The sequence below is a fragment of the Schistocerca gregaria genome, chromosome 4 (genome assembly GCF_023897955.1).
Source record: "Schistocerca gregaria isolate iqSchGreg1 chromosome 4, iqSchGreg1.2, whole genome shotgun sequence".
Lineage (NCBI taxonomy): Eukaryota > Metazoa > Arthropoda > Insecta > Orthoptera > Acrididae > Schistocerca > Schistocerca gregaria.
The window spans coordinates 574,317,697-574,342,007 of NC_064923.1; the positions used below are offsets into that span (position 1 = coordinate 574,317,697).

The 24,311-nt window shown below is 41.7% G+C and overlaps 1 protein-coding gene across 1 annotated transcript in view; it reads right to left on the bottom strand.

Annotated features, from left to right (window-relative positions):
* LOC126267464 (ATP-dependent DNA helicase DDX11) overlaps positions 1-24,311 on the bottom strand; it is a 153,943-nt gene that overhangs the window by 104,257 nt on the left and 25,375 nt on the right. The window contains exons 3-5 of the mRNA XM_049972735.1: positions 23,917-24,057; positions 3,082-3,282; positions 102-268 (exon numbers count right to left, since the gene is read on the bottom strand). Coding sequence (XP_049828692.1) covers positions 102-268; positions 3,082-3,282; positions 23,917-24,057 — 509 coding nt within the window. The remainder of the gene's footprint in view (positions 1-101; positions 269-3,081; positions 3,283-23,916; positions 24,058-24,311) is intronic.

Here is a 24,311-nt window from a genome sequence, read left to right on the forward strand (position 1 = left end):
GAATTATGATAAAGTATTTGCTACGAGTTAGACATCCAGTATCAGAGTTTACACATGCAGCAAAATGCCCACCCAGATAAAATTCTAGCTGCGCTCCTCACCTTTCATTTATAAGAGTATTGTTACCAAGACGGCGAACGCTCTCATTGATACAGCAATTAGAACGAGATGCAAGGGGAACGGCACGGATATCAACCCCATAGGGGCTACGCCGGATTTCACCCACCACTTGCGCCAGCTGAGAATGGGTTCGGCTGCAGAAATAAATCTGCAACAAAGAGTGAAGCCATTTACTGTTTCCACAATGTAATATATTATTCCTTCTAACAGGTTACCTTTTTAATAATGTACAACAAAATAGTTACATAGAAAAAATTAAAACATTGTAAATAAATTTAAGAACAATTATTTTGATTCAAATTACGTCTTTTTCCAAAGACTACAGAATATTACCATTACCACTGCATTTCAGTACAGAAAAATAATTAATCACTTGAAAACTGAAGGTGTTAGAACAATCTCATTAAGACAACAGGAATATTAGGGACATAATGGAAAAGATAATATCCATGATAGTAAGCAAACTTTGGGGTTCCTCAAGGCTCCTCTTGAGCCCATCCTATTTGTATGTTATGTCAATGACTTCCCGGGTGCTCTACAGAATTGGTCATCATTACAGGGTAAGCCAGTGACACATACTGACCTGCTTGGGAGACAATACAGAACTCTACAGAAGGAAAAGAAAATCATTTTGATAAAGACCATTCAAGTGGTAATCTCACTCAAAGAAAAGTCATTCACTTTCAACCAGCTGCACAAAATAAACAAACTTCTGTGAATGCAGATATGCTCACATCAAACTGTTCATTGTGTAAGTTTTAGGTGTATAAGAAGATGACAGGCCTTCACTGGAATGGCAAGTTTATTACGTGTTCATTTGTAACACTAAAGCTTTATTTATGAATAATATTGACTCTAAACTTTAATACTCAAGCACTAAGGTGCACTATCCTATATTTTGTACTATGGGGCACTATCTGCCAAATCAATATAAAAAGGTAAATTCATAACCACAATATTTGGTACAGATCAAATTTTCAGGGTTAGAAGAAGACACATTTACAACAAATAGTCCATTTGTCACAGTATCAAAGTTTCATAATTCACTATCTTATGAACTGATGATGGCAGTTTGGAGAAACATTTAAAAAGCAACTTACTCTGTAATTCCCAAATTCCATGGATTTTACATGATCTGAAATTGTTTTAACTTTAAATTTACAGACAAACAGCACAGGGCGAATTACAGTTTGTACCTTAGTCTGGTCTACTGTACTTATTAACTGAAATACTGAGCAAGACTGTAGAAATGTTTTGGAGTGCAACTGACATTATATAGGTATGCAGCATATTCAAAAAGTAAGGGCTATTTGTTCTCAGATGCCAGCATTTAAATATAATCAGAGTTTCACAAAGACAGAGCCATGCCGATTGTTAACAAAGCTGTAGAAGACACTGCTTTGATTCTGTTGTCTTTTAAAGTGGGTAAAATGCCTTCAAATATCACTGCTCCTGCCACTTGCACAGTGTGTGTGGTAATTTGATTTTTATATGCAAAAGGATCTACAGCTATACAAATTTATCAGAAGGTGTACTTAATTTATGAGCCCACAGTAATGACTAATAGGCTGAGTATTCAAAACTGGCTGTGCACAGATGTGTGTAATAAAGGTGGAGTCGTAAACCTGACATCCAGTTCAAAGAAATCGTGTAGCAGGTGTACCAAAAGCTGGCAACTCATTTACTAGTTGATGAATTTCCTCTACCACTATTTACATAACTGTCACAAAATAGATATAATATATTTTGGTATGAACTGTTGATTCTAAAAATGTTTACCAACCGACATAAAGACCAAAGAGCGTCAAACAAATGAGAGTTTTTGGACTGATGTCGACAGGATGAGGATGATTTCTTTTCTCAAACTGTTATGGGCGATGAGACACAGAATCAACAAATAGTCAATGCAGTGGCACCATTCAATCATGCCAAAACTGGAGGGAAAAAACAAGCAGTCCACTTATTCAGGTCTTAAAACGATGGCCATCATTTCCTGTGGAGAAAAGGACATTCTTTTGGTTGATTTCATCAAATGGGGGTAACCAGTTATATCTTAAATCTAGTGATAAATGCTAACCAAACTGATACCCACCAATCAGAATCATTGTTGGGGGAAAATGCTATCTAAGGTAGTCCTTCTGCATGTCAACATAGGTCCACACACTGCTACATGTACCATCGATAAGATGCATTATTTCCATTAGTAATTTTTCAACCACACACCTATAGTCTTGATCTCACAGCCAGCCACTATTACCTCTTCCAGAATTTGAAACAATGGTGTGAAGGTGAGGAGGAATACAATGTAGCCTTTTGTCAACTAGTGCAGTCCCCAAGCAAAGAAATTCTCTGCAGGGTAAGAAGCTAGTGCAACATTTAAGACAGTGTTTAGAAGTGAACAGCAGTCATGTGGGGCTATAACTAATGAAAAAGTCATATTCTGAAAAGAAATAAGCACATGAAAGACTGGAGTTCATACAGAGGAAATCATTTTCCTTTCACTCGATTTCTGAGTGTAACGGGAAAAGGAATGAGTAGCAATGGTACAAAGTGCACTGAACAACGGCTTGTATGCATGTATATGTAGATAATCTCTCTAAACTACTAGAAAAGTACATTTTCGCTCTTTCAATTTTTCTTCAGAATTCTGTACTTCCTTTGTGAAACTATGCAACCCTCGCACATAACCATAATGTTCAGCTAAACACATTATGTTAGCACATTTTCTGGCATAACAAATGAAAGGACAGATTCAATATTTTACAGTGTTTCTACTTATACTACACTTTTCTTTATTATTTACTCGCAGAACCCCTCCAGCTGACAAACATTTCATTCAATTGACACATGACTGCTTGCTCACTTGTTCTTCAGATACATCAATATCTTGACACACGGGCATATTTTACATACAATTTTATAGCTACTCTACAATAAATCACATTATGTTAGTGAAAGTACTTGGGTTGGCTTTGGCTCATCCAGCTGGTTCTCTTCATCTTCTTCATCGTCAGTGGCATCAGTGGTGACATCTTCACAATTATTTTCCTCATATTCTTCTAACAAAACTTCATCTTCATCAGTAACTAAATCTCTCATTGCAGGAATTGATGGAGATTCCTCAGATCTTTGGGCAGATTTCTTATCAGTATTCTTAGCCTCCTGTAGGATGTAAAACAGAAAATATAATGTAAGAGCACTAGTAGAGAAACATAGCATGATTAGCAAATGTTCAAAACAGATCAAAGTTTCAGTATCCTAAATCATACATTTGCAAGCAGCAGAGGAAAACACAGGACAAGACTGAGTATAATAAGTAGCACAGAGAGAACTATTTTGGAAATGTAATAACAGTGAGAAAGACAGGCACGATCCAAAGTTACTTTTAAAAATAATGCTAGTTGACTTTATTACAGATAAAGAAAAGGCACAAAGCAATGTAGAAGTGTATTTGTAGCCACTCACACTCACTGAGAACATTTTTCTATACTTTTTGTCTCTCCCTCAAAGCTATTGTGATAAATGTTTGAAAATTATATACCTACTACACTTGTACTCATACACTGGCACCTGTTTGCAATTCCATTAACAGCTGTTGCATGGGTAAATTTAACTGCCTGTACCTCGTGTGGTCAAATCTATCTAATTTTATAATGCACATATGTGCACACACGCACACACGTTTCTCACTGCCAAGGCCAGACTGCAAGCAGCAGCACTTGATGAGAGAAGCATAGTAGATGCTGGGGGGTAAGGAGGAGGCTGAGGTGGGGAGGGGAAGGGATGTACACTAGGGGTGGGTAACAGTGAAGTGCTGCTTGTGGGAGCATACAGAAACGAAGTTGGAAGAGGGTAGGGCACCTACAGGGTGTTCAGCGTGAACGGAGCGGTGGAGTAGGTCAGACCACCTGGGTATGTAGTGGGGAGCCCTTTGGAGAGACCAATATTTTTTTCCAATCAGCGCATCAATTTTTTTGGTACACCGTTCAGTAGTGCCTTCGCGTTTCAAAATGGAGAAAAAGTCTCAAGCAGCACTATGCTATCAAATTCTGTGTGAAACTTGGGAAAACCTTGACGGAGATCCTCCGAATGATTAAGGACGCCTGTGGCGATACTACCCTGAGCTGCTCAGAAATGTTCGAGTGGCACAAGCTAATCCGAGAGGGGCGAGAGCTCATCGAACATGACCAGTTCACTACATCTACATCTACATCTACATCCATACTCCGCAAGCTACCTGACGGTGTGTGGCGGAGGGTACCCTGAGTACCTCTATCGGTTCTCCCTTCTATTCCAGTCTCTTATTGTACGTGGAAAGAAGGATTGTCGGAATGCTTCTGTGTGGGCTCTAATCTCTCTGATCTTATCCTCATGGTCTCTTCGCAAGATATACGTAGGAGGGAGCAATATACTGCTTGACTCTTCGGTGAAGGTATGTTCTCGAAACTTTAACAAAAGCCCATACAGAGCTACTGAGCGTCTCTCCTGCAGAGTCTTCCACTGGAGTTTATCTAGCATCTCCGTAATGCTTTCGCGATTACTAAATGATCCTGTAACGAAGCGCGCTGCTCTCCGTTGGAACTTCTCTATCTCTTCTATCAACCCTATCTGATGCGGATCCCACACTGCTGAGCAGTATTCAAGCAGCGGGCGAACAAGCGTACTGTAACCTACTTCCTTTGTTGTCGGATTGCATTTCCTTAGGATTCTTCCAATGAATCTCAGTCTGGCATTTGCTTTACCGACGATCAACTTTATATGATCATTCCATTTTAAATCACTCCTAATGCATACTCCCAGATAATTTATGGAATTAACTGCTTCCAGTTGCTGACCTGCTATTTTGTAGCTAAATGATAAGGGACCTATCTTTCTACGTATTCACATCACATTACACTTGTCTACATTGAGATTCAATTGCCATTCCGTGCACCATGCGTCAATTCGCTGCAGATCCTCCTGCATTTCAGTACAATTTTCCATTGTTGCAACCTCTCGATACACCACAGCATCATCTGCAAAAAGCCTCAGTGAACTTCCGATGTCATCCACCAGGTCATTTATGTATATTGTGAATAGCAACGGTCATATGACACTCCCCTGCGGCACACCTGAAATCACTCTTACTTCGGAAGACTTCTCTCCATTGAGAATGACATGCTGCGTTCTGTTATCTAGGAACTCCTCAATCCAATCACACAATTGATCTGATAGTCCGTATGCTCTTACTTTGTTCATTAAACGACTGTGGGGAACTGTGTCAAACGCCTTGCGGAAGTCAAGAAACACGGCATCTACCTGTGAACCCGAGTCTAAGGCCCTCTGAGTCTCGTGGACGAATAGCGTGAGCTGGGTTTCACACGACCGTCTTTTTCTAAACCCATGCTGATTCCTACAGAGTAGATTTCTAGTATCCAGAAAAGACATTATACTCGAACATAATACATGTTCCAAAATTCTACAACTGATCGACGTTAGAGATATAGGTCTATAGTTCTGCACATCTGTTCGACGTCCCTTCTTGAAAACGGAGATGACCTGTGCCCTTTTCCAATCCTTTGGAACGCTTCGCTCCTCTAGAGACCTACGGTACACCGCTGCAAGAAGGGGGGCAAGTTCCTTCGCGTACTCTGCGTAAAATCGAACTGGTATCCCATCAGGACCAGCGGCCTTTCCTCTTTTGAGCGATTTTAATTGTTTCTCTATCCCTCTGTCGTCTATTTCGATATCTACCATTTTGTCAACTGTGCGACAATCTAGAGAAGGAAGCACAGTGCAGTCTTCCTCTGTGAAACAGCTTTGGAAGAAGACATTTAGTATTTCTGCCTTTAGTCTGTCATCCTCTGTTTCAGTATCATTTTGGTCACAGAGTGTCTGGACATTTTGTTTTGATCCACCTACCGCTTTGACATAGGACCAAAATTTCTTAGGACTTTCTGCCAAGTCAGTACATAGAACTTTACTTTCGAATTCATTGAAAGCCTCTCGCATAGCCCTCCTCACACTACATTTCACTTTGCGTAATTTTTGTTTGTCTGCAAGGCTTTGGCTATGTTTATGTTTGCTGTGAAGTTCCCTTTGCTTCCGCAGCAGTTTTCTAACTCGGTTGTTGTACCACGGAGGCTCTTTCCCATCTCTTACGATCTTGCTTGGCACATACTCATCTAACGCATATTGTACGATGGTTTTGAACTTTGTCTACTGATCCTCAACACTATCTGTACTTGAGACAAAACTTTTGTGTTGAGCCGTCAGGTACTCTGTAATCTGCTTTTTGTCACTTTTGCTAAACAGAAAAATCTTCCTACCTTTTTTAATATTTCTATTTACAGCTGAAATCATCGATGCAGTAACCGCTTTATGATCGCTGATTCCCTGTTCTGCATTAACTGATTCAAATAGTTCGGGTCTGTTTGTCACCAGAAGGTCTAATATGTTATCGCCACGAGTCGGTTCTCTGTTTAACTGCTCAAGGTAGTTTTCAGATAAAGCACTTAAAAATATTTCACTGGATTCTTTGTCCCTGCCACCCGTTATGAACATTTGAGTCTCCCAGTCTATATTCGGCAAATTTAAATCTCCACCCAGAACTATAACATGGTGGGGAAATCTACTCGAAATATTTTCCAAATTATTCTTCAGGTGCTGAGCCACAACAGCTGCTGAGCCGGGGGGCCTATAGAGACATCCAATTACCATGTCTGAGCCTGCTTTAACCATGACCTTCACCCAAATCATTTCACAATTCGAATCTCCGTCAATTTCCTTCGATACTATTGCACTTCTTATCGCTATAAACACGCCTCCCCCTTCACTGTCCAGGCTGTCTCTGCGGTATACATTCCAATCTGAGTTTAGGATTTCATTACTGTTTACATGTGGTTTCAGCCAACTTTCTGTACCTAGTACTATATGGGCATTGTGACCGTTTATTAATGAAAGCAGTTCTGGGACCTATCTATAGACGTTCCTGCAGTTTACTATTAGCACATTTACTGATGCTCTGTATGTAATATGATACTTTTTATGGATAAGAATGGATGATATGAATCAGATAATAAGTCACATACATATCCACAATGCTGTATATTGGCGGTCAAAAAAGTTAATGAGAGATGCTGACTTACATACACTCCTGTTTTGTTAATTTGCAGTCTTACTCCGAATGCATCTATTTTTATGAACCCTTGCATGGAGTCTGACAATCTCACTCTCATTGCACCAATTTTTGTGATTCCTTGCATGGGTTCTGACAGTAGCCGTACCATTTACACACATTTGTTCTCTACATTTACAAGATGCTTGTCCATGGTTTTCACACTGTCCTAAGTTTACGGCTTCGGTATTTGAGGAGGAGAGCATAGAGTGTGTGTGTGTGTGTGTGTGTGTGTGTGTGTGTGTGTGTGTGTGTGTGTGTGTGTGCGCGCGCACACAGAATGATTTTTATGATCAAATCTACAGTGAGTCATAGATTTGATCATATTTATTTGATGACAGGCGGGATTTGACAAAGTCCCCTGACATATCAACTTTGACAAAGAAATATGGTAGTGTAATACTGGCCTAACTTGTAGCACCAATGTGAGTTGTTCCAGCGGCATAATCTGCCTTATCTTGGCAGTCTTGTACAGCACGTCGGTACAGAGCTGGAGATGGCACTCATGACTACAGACTGGGAGCACATTGTGCTGGTGATAGTTGGGAATATTGGGAGATGGTGTTACACCAGGAGTGCTCTGCACCTCAACATGACTGGGAAAGGGGGAGGGGGAGTGAGTTGATTAGTGATAGTACACAAGGCAGGTGTGGGACCACATAAGGTCGGACACCTGTTGTTTTGGGTGGGAGGACTACGCCTTTTCTTAGGGTAAATCATGACAACGGGCTCACCTCCCTTAAAAGTATCTCACAACCAGTTTATGAGATTTCTACAGTTGTACATGAAAGACAGATTCTACCACACAGGAGTGGAAAAACACCACAAAAATTTTCTCAGAACATCTATTCTTGATCAGAACGTGCAGTCTATTAAGACTAAAGTACATCAGCTTTAAGTTTTATTAAGCTCTTTGAGCAGAATAGCGAAATGCATTACACAGCAGTGATGTAGAAACAATGAAATACAACGTATAGTGCTGTCTTCATATGACTGTGCAACTCACTACTGCAGAATTATCTCAAAAAGTGGGGCATCATGTATTTATATCAGAGGTGGTGTAAATTTTAAAACTGGAGAAGATCTGATCACAATTTGTGTAGGTAAACATTTGGAACTGGCAGCTGCTGAACCAACAAGGCTAGATGTCCATAAGAAATTAATCATTATGTGCATGCACCACCCACTTACAGATAATGTGGTCAGTTTCCTCAACAAATTAATTGAAGGCTTGGGAAGAGTCACAGCCTCCAAAACTAATAATATGTGGATACATTAACATTAACACTTTTGAGACAATGCCCATGTATCTTTTTGACACTGCCTATGCCATTATACACGTGGGAATCCATCACTGTCTCAAAAGTATTAAACAAGTTGTTGAGGGTGAAATTAATAATAACTTCTAAAACATTCTGAACACTTTTAGAATGGCAAAAATGGTACATGCAGCTACTAGCGTATCAAAAAGTTTAGCGCCAGTCTTAGACCATGTACATACAGGTATTGAGGGAAAATTGTAAAGTATTTATAAAATATCTTGGTGTGTGTAATTATTACTGTTAAATAATGAAGTTAAAGACAGGCTTGATAAAACCCACAAAACTGCAATTCTTATAAAGAACCTTCTTGTGACATAAAATACATACTTTCCTAGGGTATTGTCAAACTGAACCTGGGATGACATGTACGTGGAGAAAAAATGTACATACTAAGTTCTCTAAATTCTACATACTGTTGTAATTAATTTGAGGATACATTTCCAAAAATATCCACTTCAACAGTGGCAGCTAAGGAAAATAGATTTGATAACTGTGGGTTTTAGAAAGTACACCACTACACTTAAATTTTCCAGTTGTTTACAAAGGCACTACACTAATCCACAGTGTAATGTGACAAAATGGGATAACATTAATATGCAGCCGCCTAATTTGCTTGCATGCTATGTGCACCAATGAATTTTGTATAGTCATGGTTTTATCACTGTTGGAACTTCAATTTTATATGTGCTTCATGTTTATGTAATTCTCAATCACCTATCCAATATTATTACACACACTATGAGTAAATTTCAAAGTATTCCTGCTATTGTGAATAGATCTATGTATCTAATATTTGATCATAAATGGTTTTCCGCACACAAATTAATGCACAAAATTGAGCACAATTTACACACAGATATCAAAAATACATTAGCAACGAATTCCCTGCCGTAATCCCGAAGTACTTTAGGTATTTTTTTTAAGAAACACTGTAATAAAGCAATTCAGTTTACTCTCTCACAACACTTTTGATGCATTCTGTAATTACATTATTGCAAAAAATACTTCACAATTTAGTCATTTATGTCATCTGTAGATTTTAAAAATCTTTAAATTATAATTGTAACTTACACAAAATTATATTTTAATTGATTTTAATTTTGACGTTTTTCTAGTGATTTTTTAAATTTTGTATGTATTGAGCCCTTGCTCCACCTATCAATCTGGTTCAGTCAGTATACAGCTGTAGAGAGACAGTAGCAGTGCTGAATCTTGGCAGTCTATTGACATTTGCAGATTACTGCAAGTTTTCAAGATGGTGCCATATTGTTTTTTCCCAGCATAAAGCTGGCAACACTGATACACTGCGACAGTTTAGTGCACCTAACTTGCTTTGTTGTTTTTGTTCTTGAAGACAAAGAAACAAAATTTACGCAAAATGTTTGCAGCTTATAAAGTTAAAAGATCACATCTAATATCAAACAGATCCAAGGACCTATAACCTTGTACAACTAACAACAACAAGATAAATATATCCACAGGAAATGTGGATCTGTGAATCTATATTATAAGTAGGGGCTTGAATTAATGCTATTTAAAATTGACTATAAGTACAGTAGATTTCTACAGATCACAATTTGTTCAAGAAACAGGCTCAATATTTACCTGAAGTGGCTTATGAAAATAGCAGAAATTCTAAACAGGGACTACTGGACTGAATCCCAGACCATCCTGAACGAGAATGTACTAAGCAGTTCACAACCCAAACTTCAAATTGTTATCACTAGTCAGACACTTCACAAGTGTCTAGGAACTATGTGATGTACTGGTGTATAAATCATGTAGATCCTGTTACAGAGGCTTTTTGTACTTGGCAGCTTGATATTTTATTAACATCAACAGTTTTTAAGTGCCGTGCAAGTTCTTTGGGCTCTGAGCCACTGGGTACCTGCTAAGTTTTTTTTCACTTTTTGCTCCTTGATTCTGCTATCACGTGGGATGGAAATGTCGATGATCCACACTTTCTTTCTCTGCACAACTGTGACATTTGGTGTACCTTCTTGTAACATTCCATCTCTCTGAAACTAAAGTTCCCACAGTAATTTCGGTGCTCATTTTCAACACCTCTTTCTGGATAATGATTTCCCCAGTTCTTTGCCCCTGGTAGATGGTGATTTTGGCATAAATTCCTGAGGATTATATGAAGGGGATCGACTGAAATCTGTTTCCATCCCACTCCCACCACATGCCTTGTTTGTCAGCACTGATACCACCTCCCTCTATACCAACATCTGCCTGCCGCTGAAAATTTCCGCAGTTAGTGTGCATCTGATTCCAAACCTTTCACATCATTCCTGCTCACGTTAATCAACTTTATTCTTACCAACAACTACTTTACCTTTGAGAGGCAAGCATACAAACAGATCAGGGGCACAGCCACGGGGACCAGAATTGCTCCTCCTTACGCCAACCTTTACATGGATCCTTTCCTGGATTCCATATGCCTTCAGCCCCTGGTTCTGTTTAGACATATTGATGACATCTTTGCCATATAGGTTCATTATGAGACTGGCCTGTTAACATTCTTGGAATCTCTAAATACATTCTCCCAATTAAATTTCACATTGTCCTTACAGTGAAAATAAAAAATATCAGTTTGGGTGTCGTTGGTTGGTTCAATTTAGTTTGGTACTGTCCAGTACTATTTCACTTGCATCCTGTACCTTGTGTCATAATGTTCTGTTAAAGGATTACCTCTTTTTGGATGACTCTGGCTTGTAGGTAATTCCGGTCACCAAGTAGAATTTTGGGGACCAGCTATGCTGTGCCATGCTCGTGTGGATTTCTCCAAAGCATCAGCATTCTCCTGGCTTCCGCACACTCCACATACATCTTTCTTCAAACACCCTCTCTGAAGAAACAGATATGGTACGCGCAGTAGGTCTGTTGATATTTGACCCTCTACTTTACTTAAACATCACGAACATCTTCAGCTGATCTTTATGATCTGGATTGAGGGTGAGGACACCCAATCCACATTGCTCCAGAACCTCAACACCTTTTTCCCATTAGCTTCACCAGGTCCTACTCAACCCATCAAGCCACCGTCTTCAATGTTGACCTGCTTCACAAAAATAGCTCCACTTCAACAGCTGCCACCCATTCCATTTAAAAAAAAAATGGCCTTCCATACAGGCTACCCTACCACGGCTGTCACATCTGCAGTGATGAGTGGTCCCTCTCAAATATACCAAGGGTCTCACAGAGGCCTCTACAGATCGTAATTATCCTCACAACCTTGTACAAAAATAGATCTCCCTTACCTTATCTCTACAGTCACCAACTGTCTGTCAAATTACTACCGTCCAGCCACAGAGGAGCATTCCCCTCATGGATCAGTACCACCCAGGACTGAAACAACTGTGCACAATTTCCACCAGGGTTTCAACTACCTCTCGTCGTGCCCAGGAACGAGAAACGTCCTATCCATTATCATTCCCACCCCTCTGCCCTCCTCTGTGGTATTCCGCCACCCACCAAAACTACACAACATCCTCATCCATCTCTACTGAACCCCTCCTCCCAACCCCTTGACCAAGCAGTGGTGCAGTGGTTAGGAGACTGGCTCTCATTTGGGAGGATGATGGTTCAATTCCGCGTCTGGCCATCCTAATTTAGGTTTTCCGTGATTTGCCTAAATCACTCCAGGCAAATGCTGGGATGGTTCCTTTGAAAGGACACGGCCAACTTCCTTCCCCATCCTTCCCTAATCCAATTAGACCAACGACCTCGCTGTTTGGTCTCCTCCCCCAAACAACCCAACCAAACAACCCCACCCCCACCCCACCCCCCACCCAACCCCTTGCCTCGTGGCTCAGATCCCTGTAATAGACCTAGATGTAAGACCTGTCCCATACATCCTCCCACCACCACCTACTCCAGTCTGGTCACAAGCATCACCTACCCCATCAAAGGCAGGTTGGTTGGTTGGTGCTTTGGGGCCCACAACTGCTAACGTCATATGTGCCCCTACCATAACGTAAGAAAAAACAGTACTAAATAAAAGCCTGAAGCGAAAAAGGTAAAGCCCAATCATGCAAATTTAAAAAATGGAGCAGGTAAGGACGAGGAAGGCCCTAGGGAAAATTTCTCAAAATGTCATAGAGATAGTGGAGGTCCCTGCGAGGAGGGGTGGGAGGGAGTGGGGTGATCAAATTTGTTTTGCAAGACCATTGCAGTGAATAAAAAGTAAGATGCTATTGAGAGAATGTGTATCATCCACAAAAACATCTGATAAAATAAACGGCAAACACAGACGTAAATGCGAACAGTTAAAAAATGGGTACCAGATCAGAAAGTGGTGACCTGTCAAGGGTTGAGAGCAGTAGGCACAGAGTGGGGCTGGGTTGCAACTTAATAAACGGTTGTGACTAACACGACAGTGCCCTATATGCAGCTGGGCTAAAATTACCTCCTTGCAACGTGAGGGCTGAGAGGAATTCTACAACACTAATGGGAGAGGTTTAATGTCCAGGAGTTTGTTCCCCTGGAGAGAAGACCACTGTGCGTTCCAAAGTGAAACTATACGCCGACAGACTGTGACATGAAGATCATCCGAGGGAACAGAATGATTAGCAGGTCGAGGGAAAAGAGGGGCAGCCTTTGCAGCAGCATCAACAGCCTTGTTTCCTGGGTAACTGATGCGACCAGGAACCACAGGAACACCGCGTTGGCTACCCCCACCGTAAGTTATTGGAGGCATACTTGGATCCATTGTACTAAAGGGTGGAATGAGTACAGCACGTGAAGGCTCTGAAGAGCTCAGAGAGAATTTGAGCAGATGACACAATTTGGAAGCATGTGTTGCCGGAAGTACTGGGTGGCCTGATATAGGATGTAGAGTTCCACAGCAAAAATCGAGCATGTCCCACGTGTCTCTCATTCAGTTCACTGCTGTGGCTGCCCCGGGTACTGCCTGCACTGAGGTTAACCACTCATCAGTGGTCAAGTGGGAGATCATTCCAAAGTCTGTAGAGCAGCGAAAAATTTCCGAGGGGAAGATTGTAGGGCCTCCCCAGTTCGTTTGGCGAACAGGTTTCCAGTGTTATCTATGGCTGACGATATGTCTGAGCTGGATGCAGTCGTCCACCCTGTCCCAGTGGAAACTTCTCAGCCAGCAAGATCTGAGCGTTCACAGAGGATGGGTTTGCTGGTAGGTGGGAGCTCCAACGTTAGGCGTTCCCCTTAGGAACATGGTTGCCAAGGAGGGGAAGGTAACCAGTGTGCACTCTGTGTGCATACCTGGGGGGAGTCATTCTGGATGTGTAAAGGCTGCTTCCGGATCCCATGAAAAGTGCAGGGTGCAGCCAACTGCAGGTGGTGGCTCATGTCGGTACCAATGACATATGTCGCTTTGGATCGAAGGAGATTCTCTTTGGTTTTGGGCGGCTAGCGGAAATACTAAAGACTGCTAGTCTTGCTTGCGAGATTAAAGAGGAGCTCACCATCTGCAGCATCATCAATAGAGCCAACTGTGGTCCGTTGGTGCAGAGCGGAGTGGAGGGTCTGAATCAGAGGCTCAGGCAGTTCTGCGACCGTGTAGACTGCAGTTTCCTCGACATGTGCCATCAAGTGGCAGGTATCCGGGTTCCCTTTAATAGGTCAGGAGTCCACTACACACAAGAAGTGGCTACACGGGTAGTGGAGGCTGTGTGGGAGGGAATGAGCGGTTTTTTAGGTTAGAGGGTCTCAGGGAACCACAGAAAGGGCATCTGTCTGGGGGGGGGGGGGGGGGGGGGAACAAAGTAACTTTGTTGTAGAAATGATCAGTATTGTAGTCGAAAATTGTCTTAGCTTTGTTGGGAAAGAACCAGAGCTCCATGCCCTAATAGAAAGCACTGAAGCTCATATAGTTACAGGTACAGAAATCTGGCTAAAGCTCAAAATAAGCTCAGCAGAAATTTTTCCTAGTGAACTAACAGTGTTCAGAAAGGACAGATTAAATGCAATTGGTGGTGGCCTTGTAGCAAACTTTAAGTAGATAGTTCCTGCAAAATAGTGGGGATAGAGGTTATACTTGACAATCGGACTAATTGGGTTGTTTTACTGACCCCCCACTCAGAAGATATAGTTGCTGAACAGTTCAAAGAAAACTTAAGTCTAATTTCAAATAGGTACCCCTCTCATACAATTATAGTCGGTGGTGACTTTAATCTACCCTCAATATGCTGGAAAACTTATATGTTTAAAGCCGGCGACAGGCATAAAACATCGCCCGAAATTGTACTGAATGCTTCCTCTGAAATTTTTTTTCAACAATTAGTACGTGAATTCGCTTGAAGCATAAATGGTTGCGAAAGCATACTAGACCTCTTAGCAACAAATAATCCTGGACAAACAGTATCACAACGAATACAGGGATTACCGACAAGGCAGTAGCTGCTAGGCTGAATACTGTAACTCCTACAACCATCAAAAAGAAACGCAAACTACATCTATTTAAAAAGCTGAAAAAATGTTCTTAACGCCTTTTTAAGAGACAAGCTCCACTCCTTCTGAAATGATCACGTAAGCATGGAAAAGTTATGGAATGATTTCAAAGAGATAGAATTGATTGCAATTGAGAGATATATATCATGTAAATTAATAAGTGATGGTACTGATCCACCATGGTACACAAAACGGGTCAGATCGCTGTTGCAGAAGCAGCGAAAAAAAGCATGCCAAATTTAAAAGAACGCAGAATCCCCAAGACTGACAAAGTTTTGCAGAAGTTCGAAATGTAGCGCGAACTTCAATGCGAGATGCTTTCAATAATTTCCACAATGAAACTGTCTCGAAATCTAGCAGAAAACCCAAAGAGGTTTTGTTCATACATAAAGCACACCAGTGGCAAGACGCAATCAATACCTTCACTGCGTGATAACAACAGTGAGGTCACTGATAACAGTGCCACTAAAGCAGAGTTATTAAACACAATTTTCCGAAACTTCTTCACCAAAGAAGATGAAGTAAATATTCCTGAATTCCAATCAAGAACAACTGCCAAGAGGAGAAACATAGAAATAGATATCCTTGGTGTCCCAAAGCAGCTTAAATCACTCAGTAAAAGCTAGGCTTCTGGTCCAGATTGCATAGCAGTCAGGTTCCTCTCAGAGTATGCTGATAAAATAGCTCCATATTTAGCAATTATATACAACTGCTTGCTCACAGAAAGATCCGTACCTAAAAAGACTGGAAAATTGCTCAAGTCACATCAATACCCAAAAAGGGAAGTAGGAATAATCCATTGAATTGCAGGCCCAAATCACTAACGTCAATTTGCAGTAGGGTTTTGGAACATATACTGTATTCGAACATTATGAATTACGTTGAAGAAAATGGTTTACTGACACATAGTCAGCACGGATTCAGAAAATACTGTTCTTGCAAAACACAACCAGCTCTTTATACTCATGAAGTAATGAGTGCTATCGACAGGGGATGTCAAATTGATTCCCTATTATTCGATTTCCAGAAGGCTTTCAACACCATTCCTCACAAGAAATGTCACAGCTCGCAGTAATAGACGGAAAGTCATTGAGTAAAACAGAAATAATATCCAGCGTTCCCCAAGGAAGTGTTATAGGCCCTCTATTGTTCCTGGTCTATATTAATGACATAGGAGACAATATCAGTAGCCCTCTTAGATTATTTGCGGATGATCCTGTCATTTACAGTCTTGTAAAGTCATCAGATGACCAAAATTAATTGTAAAATGATTTAGATAAAATACCTGTGTGGTGCGAAAAGTGGCAACTGAACCTGAATAAAGAAAAGTGTGAAGTTATCCACATGAGTACTAAAAGAAATCCGCTAAATTTCAATTTCGCGGTAAGGCACACAGACTTAGGGATTACCATTACAAATACCCTAAATTGGAAAGATCACATAGGTAATGATGTAGGTAGAGCCAACCAAAGACTGCAATTCTTTGGCATAACACTTAGAAGGTGCAACAGGTCTACTAAAGAGACTGCTTACATCACGCTTGTCCTCCCTATTCTGGAGTATTGCTGTGCAGTGTGGGATCCACATCAGATGGGACTGATGGATGGCATCGAAAACGTACAAAGAAGGGAACTCGTTTTGTGTTATCGCAAAGTAGGGGAGATAGTGCCACAGACATGATACGTGAATCGGAGTGGCAATCATTAAAACAAACGTGCTTTTCGTTGTGACAGGATCTTCTCATGAAATTTCAATCACCAGTTTCCACCTCCGATTGTGAAAAATTCTGTTGGCACTCATCTACATAGGGAGAAATCATCATGATAAAACAAGGAAATCACGGCTCGCGCAGAAAAATATAAGTGCTCATTTTTCCCGTGCGCCGTTTGAGAGTGGAACAGTAGATACAGCTTGAAGGTGGTTCATTAAACCCTCTGCCAGGCACTTTATTGTGAATAGCAGAGTAATCACGTAGCTGTAAATGTTGATGTAGATATAGACAATGCCTCCAAACTGGGTGTGAAGCGTGAGAAAATCATTGCGATACACCAGACCAGGAGTAGGGTCCTTAGCAAGTGAATGGAGCCCAGAATGAACACTTACCTCGGCACAAAGTCAGGGCAGTGAAGAATTCGTACCCATGGCGAATGCAGCGGGAAGTGTAAAGCAAAGCTGTCGAAGCAGCAAATGAGAGCGAACTCTGGGAGGCAACAGAGAAGATATGCACAGCCCATACTAGCGGTCAAGGGAATCGTCAAACAAGGAGCATAGAAGGCAGACGGCTCACGTAACGACTGAGGAGAACGTGCCACTGGTAGGACAACGGTAAGTCAGCAGCCTCAGCATAAGGACTCTCAACAGACTAGTATAGTAGGCTCCAGTGGCGACTGGAGGGTGTTAAGACGACATAAGATAGACGGTCGTGAGGATGAATAGATGATACATCTATAATCCAGTTTCAAACGGACAAGGGACCTGTATAAGCGGGGGATGACGGTCTGGTCCACTGCCCACGAGGTATAGCATAAAACGCTAGCACATTGAGGGAGAGAGTACAACAAGCTACTAGGTAAGAGATATGGTAAGACCAACAGAGTTTCCTGTCAAACATAGCCCCAAGAAATTCATAGTTTCAACGAATGGAAGGAGGTCGGGGCCAAGAAATAGGGACAGAGGAAGAATCTCCCGGTGCCTCCAAAAGTTCATACAGACAGTCTTCTCCATGGAAAAGCACAAGCCATTGAAATTGAGACTGCGATATGCTTTAGTAAGCCAATCATAGCTGATGTCACGTCTTCTCGCCAGCCGATGATAGCAGATCTTCAGAGCATACGACACGTGAGACACGTGACGTAGAATGGGATGAAGAGCGTGCACATTTAAGTTCCCTCATAGTACAAGCCGTATTGTAACATTAACAATTCTAGGAGGAGAAAGATATCATCCTTGCCTCCGCTGCCCATTTCAGAGGGAGGAGGGAAGGATGGTAATGGATGGAACTCGAAATGTCCACAAAATATCGGCCCAAGGTGTTGGAGATATAAAGAGGGTCTACAATGACATTGTTTGCTAGGGTCAGACCCGGAACTGGGGAATGAACCGCACTTCCTGAAAGCTGACAGAGATTACCCCCAAACAAAAGAAGAGGGAGTAAAAATGTTAAAAGAGCTTTGAAAAGAAAGCCAGCTGGGGCTATTCGCTATCCCTGAAAATGCAATGACACTGCACACATAGCTGTTTATAACAGATAGGAGAGCTCATATCTGCATGTTGATTGCATCATGGCATGCCTCATTCCATCAGGGGACATGGGCATGCCTTGGCAAAATAGAGGTGTGTAGTAGGCAACATTCCGCAGAAGTAAGGTATTCGACCTGCCACCAATATAAGGGAAATGGTGTTAATTGAAAGAGGCCAGCACACGCAGTATAGGTGTTAGCAAACAAATGACACAGGAGAAACAATCACTCAATCATGTGTCGGAGAGAATAGAGCACTCAGGATGACGAACACGCTGTACAGTACACAGGGTGTATACGTAGACAAGGAAAAAAATTCCCAGATTTTTCCCGGATGTCCCGGTTAAAAATACACTTTTTCCCAGGTGAAAATACACTTTCTCAGTGTTAGGTGACAGAATACTGTCTCTCAGAACCATAAAACGTAGCATCCCTTTGAATGGTTAAGGTTTTATACACCGGCGTAGAACTTCCCGGCACTTCAGAGAACAAGCACTCTGGCCCCCTCCCCACCGCAAAAATAAATAAGTAGCCTACCCATTTTGGAAAGATGATTCATGTGCAGCAGCACGTACACTGCATATTTTCATATTACGAAAGTATATATTTGAATTCCACCAAACAGAGCACATTAGTTTCCGAAGCATTGAAATTAAGACTGCGATGTGCTTTAGTAAGCCAATCATAGCTGATGTCACGTGATCTCACCAGCTAATGATAGCATATCTTCAGAGCACACGACATATGACGTAGTCAGCCAATAGCAACCCACATCACTGTTCAGTAGCACAAACACATAAATATGAAAAGTTAATGGTTTCAATGAATACACATGGTGCAGCTGCAAGGAAAGCTTTCACATATAATATCGGTCTTTTTTGCACGTGTTACACTTTAATATACATCACACAAATGTGCCAATAAAATTTAAAATAATACATAAACGTTTAGGTGTGAAATTCTGCTAAGTGGTTGGCCGTCACGGTGTTAACGCTTTAAATGAGAATCAAACGCTCCATGATTTAAGAAATTCAAAGCACGTTAGCACACGTAACATAATTCACCTTGCGTAAAGTGAAATTTACTTTGAAAGTAATGCTTTTCAACCACCATTCGCAGTATTTTCCTGGAACCCTTTAGAATTCGTTTCAGCTATCAGAGAGTGCCAGAAAACGGTGTTACTGCACGTGCGCAGCTATGATGACATAGAAATCCCACATGTTCATACCTAAACAGCTTTAAGAGATCTTACATTATGTCGTAAACGAAAAAGAACATCAGAGGGTACTCCAAGAGCATAGGAATTTTGTATACCAGACTAAAATGCATAATTCGGCAGAAAGTGCACATTCATATGTCCAGATTCACAAAGAAATAGGCCCCAACCTGAAGTTAAGCTTTTCAGGGTGGTTTCTGGGCTGCAAATTTTCTTGGAGTACCAGTATGTAATGTTTGGTTCTTTATTATGACATAATGCTACAAGTGCCAGGGGACAAAAACGAGCACTTTTAATTCAGCAGACAGTTGACACTAGCCAGTACTGTGGAATAAAACCTTTCGTTTCAAATTGACTACCTCTGCGGAAAAGATTAATAACTTCATTATTCTGAAAGGCAATTAATGCTTGACTGCCAAAAATATGGAATTAAAATAAAATCAAGAAACTGTAATTAATAACATTTCAGTCTTTTGTAATTATATGACTATTTTAATTCACTTGCTAGCTCTCGGTCACAGAAATTCGTTTTGTTTTCATTTGACATGAGAGTTGGAAACGAAAAAGAAGCAGCAAAATCACTAACCCTAAACATAGATCACATGGAGACTACTGTCCTCTCCACTGCTACTTAGACTGCTCTGCGCGAATTTGGCAGCTTGGACTCGCCAGAAGAATTTTTCCGGCTGTGTCTGACTGTTTGTTGCTACTGCTGATGCAGCTAACAGCCATACTTCAAATAGTGGCAACTGCTCAAACAAACATAATCCAAACCATTGTGACCTTAGGTCATCAGAAACAGTTTGTTGTAATAAAGTATTGCATAGTCTTTGTCCTAAAACCTTTGACACATTTTGGTGTTGACAGATGCTTGTGTGTGCACTGTCATTTGTTCTTGCCAGTCAAAATTACAAAATTTTTAAGTGAAAAATAAAAAACTGAGAAATTCCCAGGTTTTTCCCGGTTTTCTCCCAGATGAAAAAATTCCTGGGTTTTTCCCGGATCTCCCGGTTGTCCCAGGTCATATAACCCGGGGTACAGATCAAAAGGTCCAAGTGGAAAAAGGAGTGCGTGGAATCAGAAAGATACGTGGGTATATGTGTGTTCAAACAGATTAGATTGAGCTGGTTAACGATATCTACTAGGAGAGAGCCTCTCAGACAGGTATGCGGAGAGCCCCAAAGGAGATAGTAGGCACCAAAGTCCCCAAGCAGCAAAAAGGGAGGAGGAAGTTTTGCTATATGTTGAAAAATGTCTGCCCTGGTTACAGCATAAGACAAGGGTGAGTAGACATAGCAAAGAGAGAAGGTGAAACCGGGAAGGGAGAGACAGATGGCAACAGCTTGATGCTGGATGTGCAAGGAAATGGTGTGACTATAGACATCATCTCTAATGAGCAACATGACTCTCCCATGTGCCAAAGTCCCTGCCTAAGGGGAAGACCAAGTGAAATGTGGGAAGTGAAAGCAATCTTAAGGCCGTAATTTTGTTGCCTGGAGGCAGAAAATGACTGGACACTATGATCACAAGAGGAGCTGTAATTCAGCCCTATTGGATCTGACGCCGCAAATATTCCACTGGAGAATAACCATATCCAATGACAGACAGAAGATGGGTCAAATAAGGTGGCAGTCACCACGGTCGCTGCCAAGTGCCAGAATTCAAACATGCACAAGGACCAGGTTCACAGGCTGGAGGATCCTGGTCCATTAGTTCGACAGAGGCATCAGTATTTGCCTTCAGTTGGCCAGCAGCCTGGTTGTTGGCGGCATGTCAAGGTGAACCTGAGATCGACAGGGTAAGAGCATTGCATGGTGACACTGCTGAAGAAGAATGCCGAGGTGGAGAAGGGAAAGATTGCTCTTGTTTGACTGCTTAGAATCTTGGCATTTGTCAGAAGCAAACCAAAACACTCGCTGATTAGACGTGCACAGAAAGTCATCACACGAATACTCCTTTTTTGGAGTTACATACTTGTGTTTGCAGGGCATACAATTTTGCTGGGGCAGGCGATGGTTTGTTGGTATGGTGTGCACCCATAGCAGGTGAAGATGAGAGTGTGATCTTGCAGCAGGACGGTTTCACAACTGTGGCATTAAACTCGAAGTCACAAGTCAGCGTAGCCATGTCCTTCATAGGTCAGGATGTAGCGAGAACAGTACTATAGTTGCCAGAGAGTGGTGTACAAGGTTTGCGGCTAGCTAGCCAACATTTTCCGGGCAATGTGCAAAGGCAACTTTTCCTTCATCTGGATCTCCTGAATGGCTCTCTAATTGAGGTATATTGGACAGTCATCGGAGGAAGCAGTATGATCACCCTTGCAGTTTATACAGTGAGGGGAAGGACGTGGACACTTACCCTCATAAGATCTCTACTGCAAGTTACGCGTTTGGCTGTATTTTCACAAGATTTACAGGTGTGACTGTGGTGCTGACATTTTTAGCAACACTTGGGATTCGGAATATATGGTCTGACAATAATAGCTCTGCAGCCAGCATTAATGTTTGAAGAAACTACCATACTCTCAAATTTGAGGAATAGAGTGTGGGTTGGCACTAATTCTTTATCAACTCTTTTGATGATGTGTTGAACTGCAGTCACTCCCAGGTCAGTGAGATAGGCCGTTGGCTGTTATTTCAGCCTTGGTCAGTCTATCAAGCAGCCGAATGTATATGACACCACGGGAGGAATTCTGAGTGCGGTGGGCCTCTACTTTAACAGGATAGCTGTGGAGAAGTGTAGCATTATGCAGTTTCTGTGCTTGAAAAGCACTATCCATCTCAAAAAGCAAGATAGCATTACGCAACGGATAGCAGAACTTCACAGGACTGGCAATGGCATCTACAACCTTCTGAATAACGAACAGATCAACTTTCATGAAATTGTGACCATCGTCTGTGCGTGACACCATGAGGTATCAGGGTGCAGCCAGAAGAAGAGTCAATTTTTTTCATCTCAACCCATTTCTGATTTGGAGATAAAGAACTCATCACTGAGAAATCCCCCATAATTTCCAGTGCCTCCGATGACACGCTCTTAGTCTCTTCCTACTACAGGGGGAGGGGTAGGCAGGCAGCAGGCCCTCAGGGGCCTCATCCACCTTAGGTGATTGTCACAACTCAGGTCACACTTCTCGGACTGAAGACAGAGTGACCAATCGGCATAGAGGAAAGAACCAGGTCAGGCAATCACCTCTCGCTAAGCCTGGGGGGTACATACAAGCCCTACTTGTTGATCCGGGGCTGGGAACTACGCAGTACCCAGTTGCCTGCATCAAATGCATGGGCTGGCTTGCAGGAATGCACAGAGAGGAAGAAGAAAAAAAGAAAAGAAGAGACCTCAAACACCGAAGCAGTAGAAGGGTAAGAAAACAAGGATAGTGGAAGAAAGATGTGTAGGCAGGACAAATCCATAAACACTTTTACCAAAAACTTCAGTTTCCCAAAGAAGGCATATGACTCAGTCCCCAAGGGTTGAGAAAAGAATAGAAGGTATTATACCATGCAGCACAGAAATGAAAATAGCATTGCAAAGACTGGGGGGCCCACGTAGCCAGGCAGGTACTCATCAAAACCACTGTGCTTCATTGTAAGTTGCCATGACAACCAACAACCTGTCTGCCCTCATGATGGCCACCGATGAACAGTGGCCAAGACACAGCTGGACCACAATGCTGTTGACCACACTGCCCAACACAACGTTCTTCACTTCAAATATTTGCTTCATAGCCTGTGCCATCTGGATCCTTCCCACCAACAGCAGCTATTCTGAACTGTGCACATGGGAACTCCTCCTGCAACATATCCTACATCCCCACAACCCTCCTGGCCTCAACTTTTGTTAGTTATTGTCCTTACCCATCTAGCCCGTTCCTTGTTCCTTTCCAGCACTGCGCAGCCCTTTATCCCACCAAAGCGCGTACTGCCTTTTTACTTCTCTCCTTTTCCATTACCTCCTCTTCTCGGCCCAGCCCTCGATCTAACCTCCCAAATGAACCTAGCTGCCCTACCCTCTCTCCACCTTGTTCCTGTACACTCCGACAAGCAGTATTTTACTATCCTCCACACCTATCCTGCTATCCTTATTCCTCCCCGCCCCAGCCTCCTCCTTACACCCATCACCTGGTTGCTTCTCCCATCATGCGCCGTTGTTTGCAGTCTGGCTTACTGTGGTCATGTGTGTATGAGTTGCAGTTGTGTGTGTTTATTTTGTTTATTTTCGACGAAGGCTTATTTGATCAAAAGCTCACTTTCTGACAGTCTTTTTGTTGTGGCTATTGCAATGCAGCATGTCCACAATATAGTGAGTAGGAACTATCCTTTTCATATTATTATCAATACTACTACTACTACTACCACTACTACTACTACTACAACTACTATTATTATTCTTATTTATTGTTGTCTGTCATAAATTTTAAGAAATTTATCTGACCTTTTTGACATTGTTCCTTAGGCTGCGCAACTTCTCCTCTCTCTTGTGAACAGAACTGAGTTGCCGTGCAATCGTGTTTAATTTATTTCTCAGTTCCACTCCTTGAGCCTGCTGACCCAGCCAGTCAACTGCATTTTCTGCCTAGATATTAAACATTGTAAATGTAATACACCAGTTTAAAACATACATTTCGTGTGAATTTTTAACTACAAATCAAATTTAATTTCTCAATACTGAAGTAAAAAAATTTAAAGGGTATATGAAAACAACTACGTATGAACACTTGACAGTCAGAAGTAAAATCTCAATACTGAAAAATTAAAGCAGTTAATTAGTAACAAGAATTAGACAAGAGTTATAGAAGAGGAAAAAGGATGCTGCAACTTGGAAGGAGA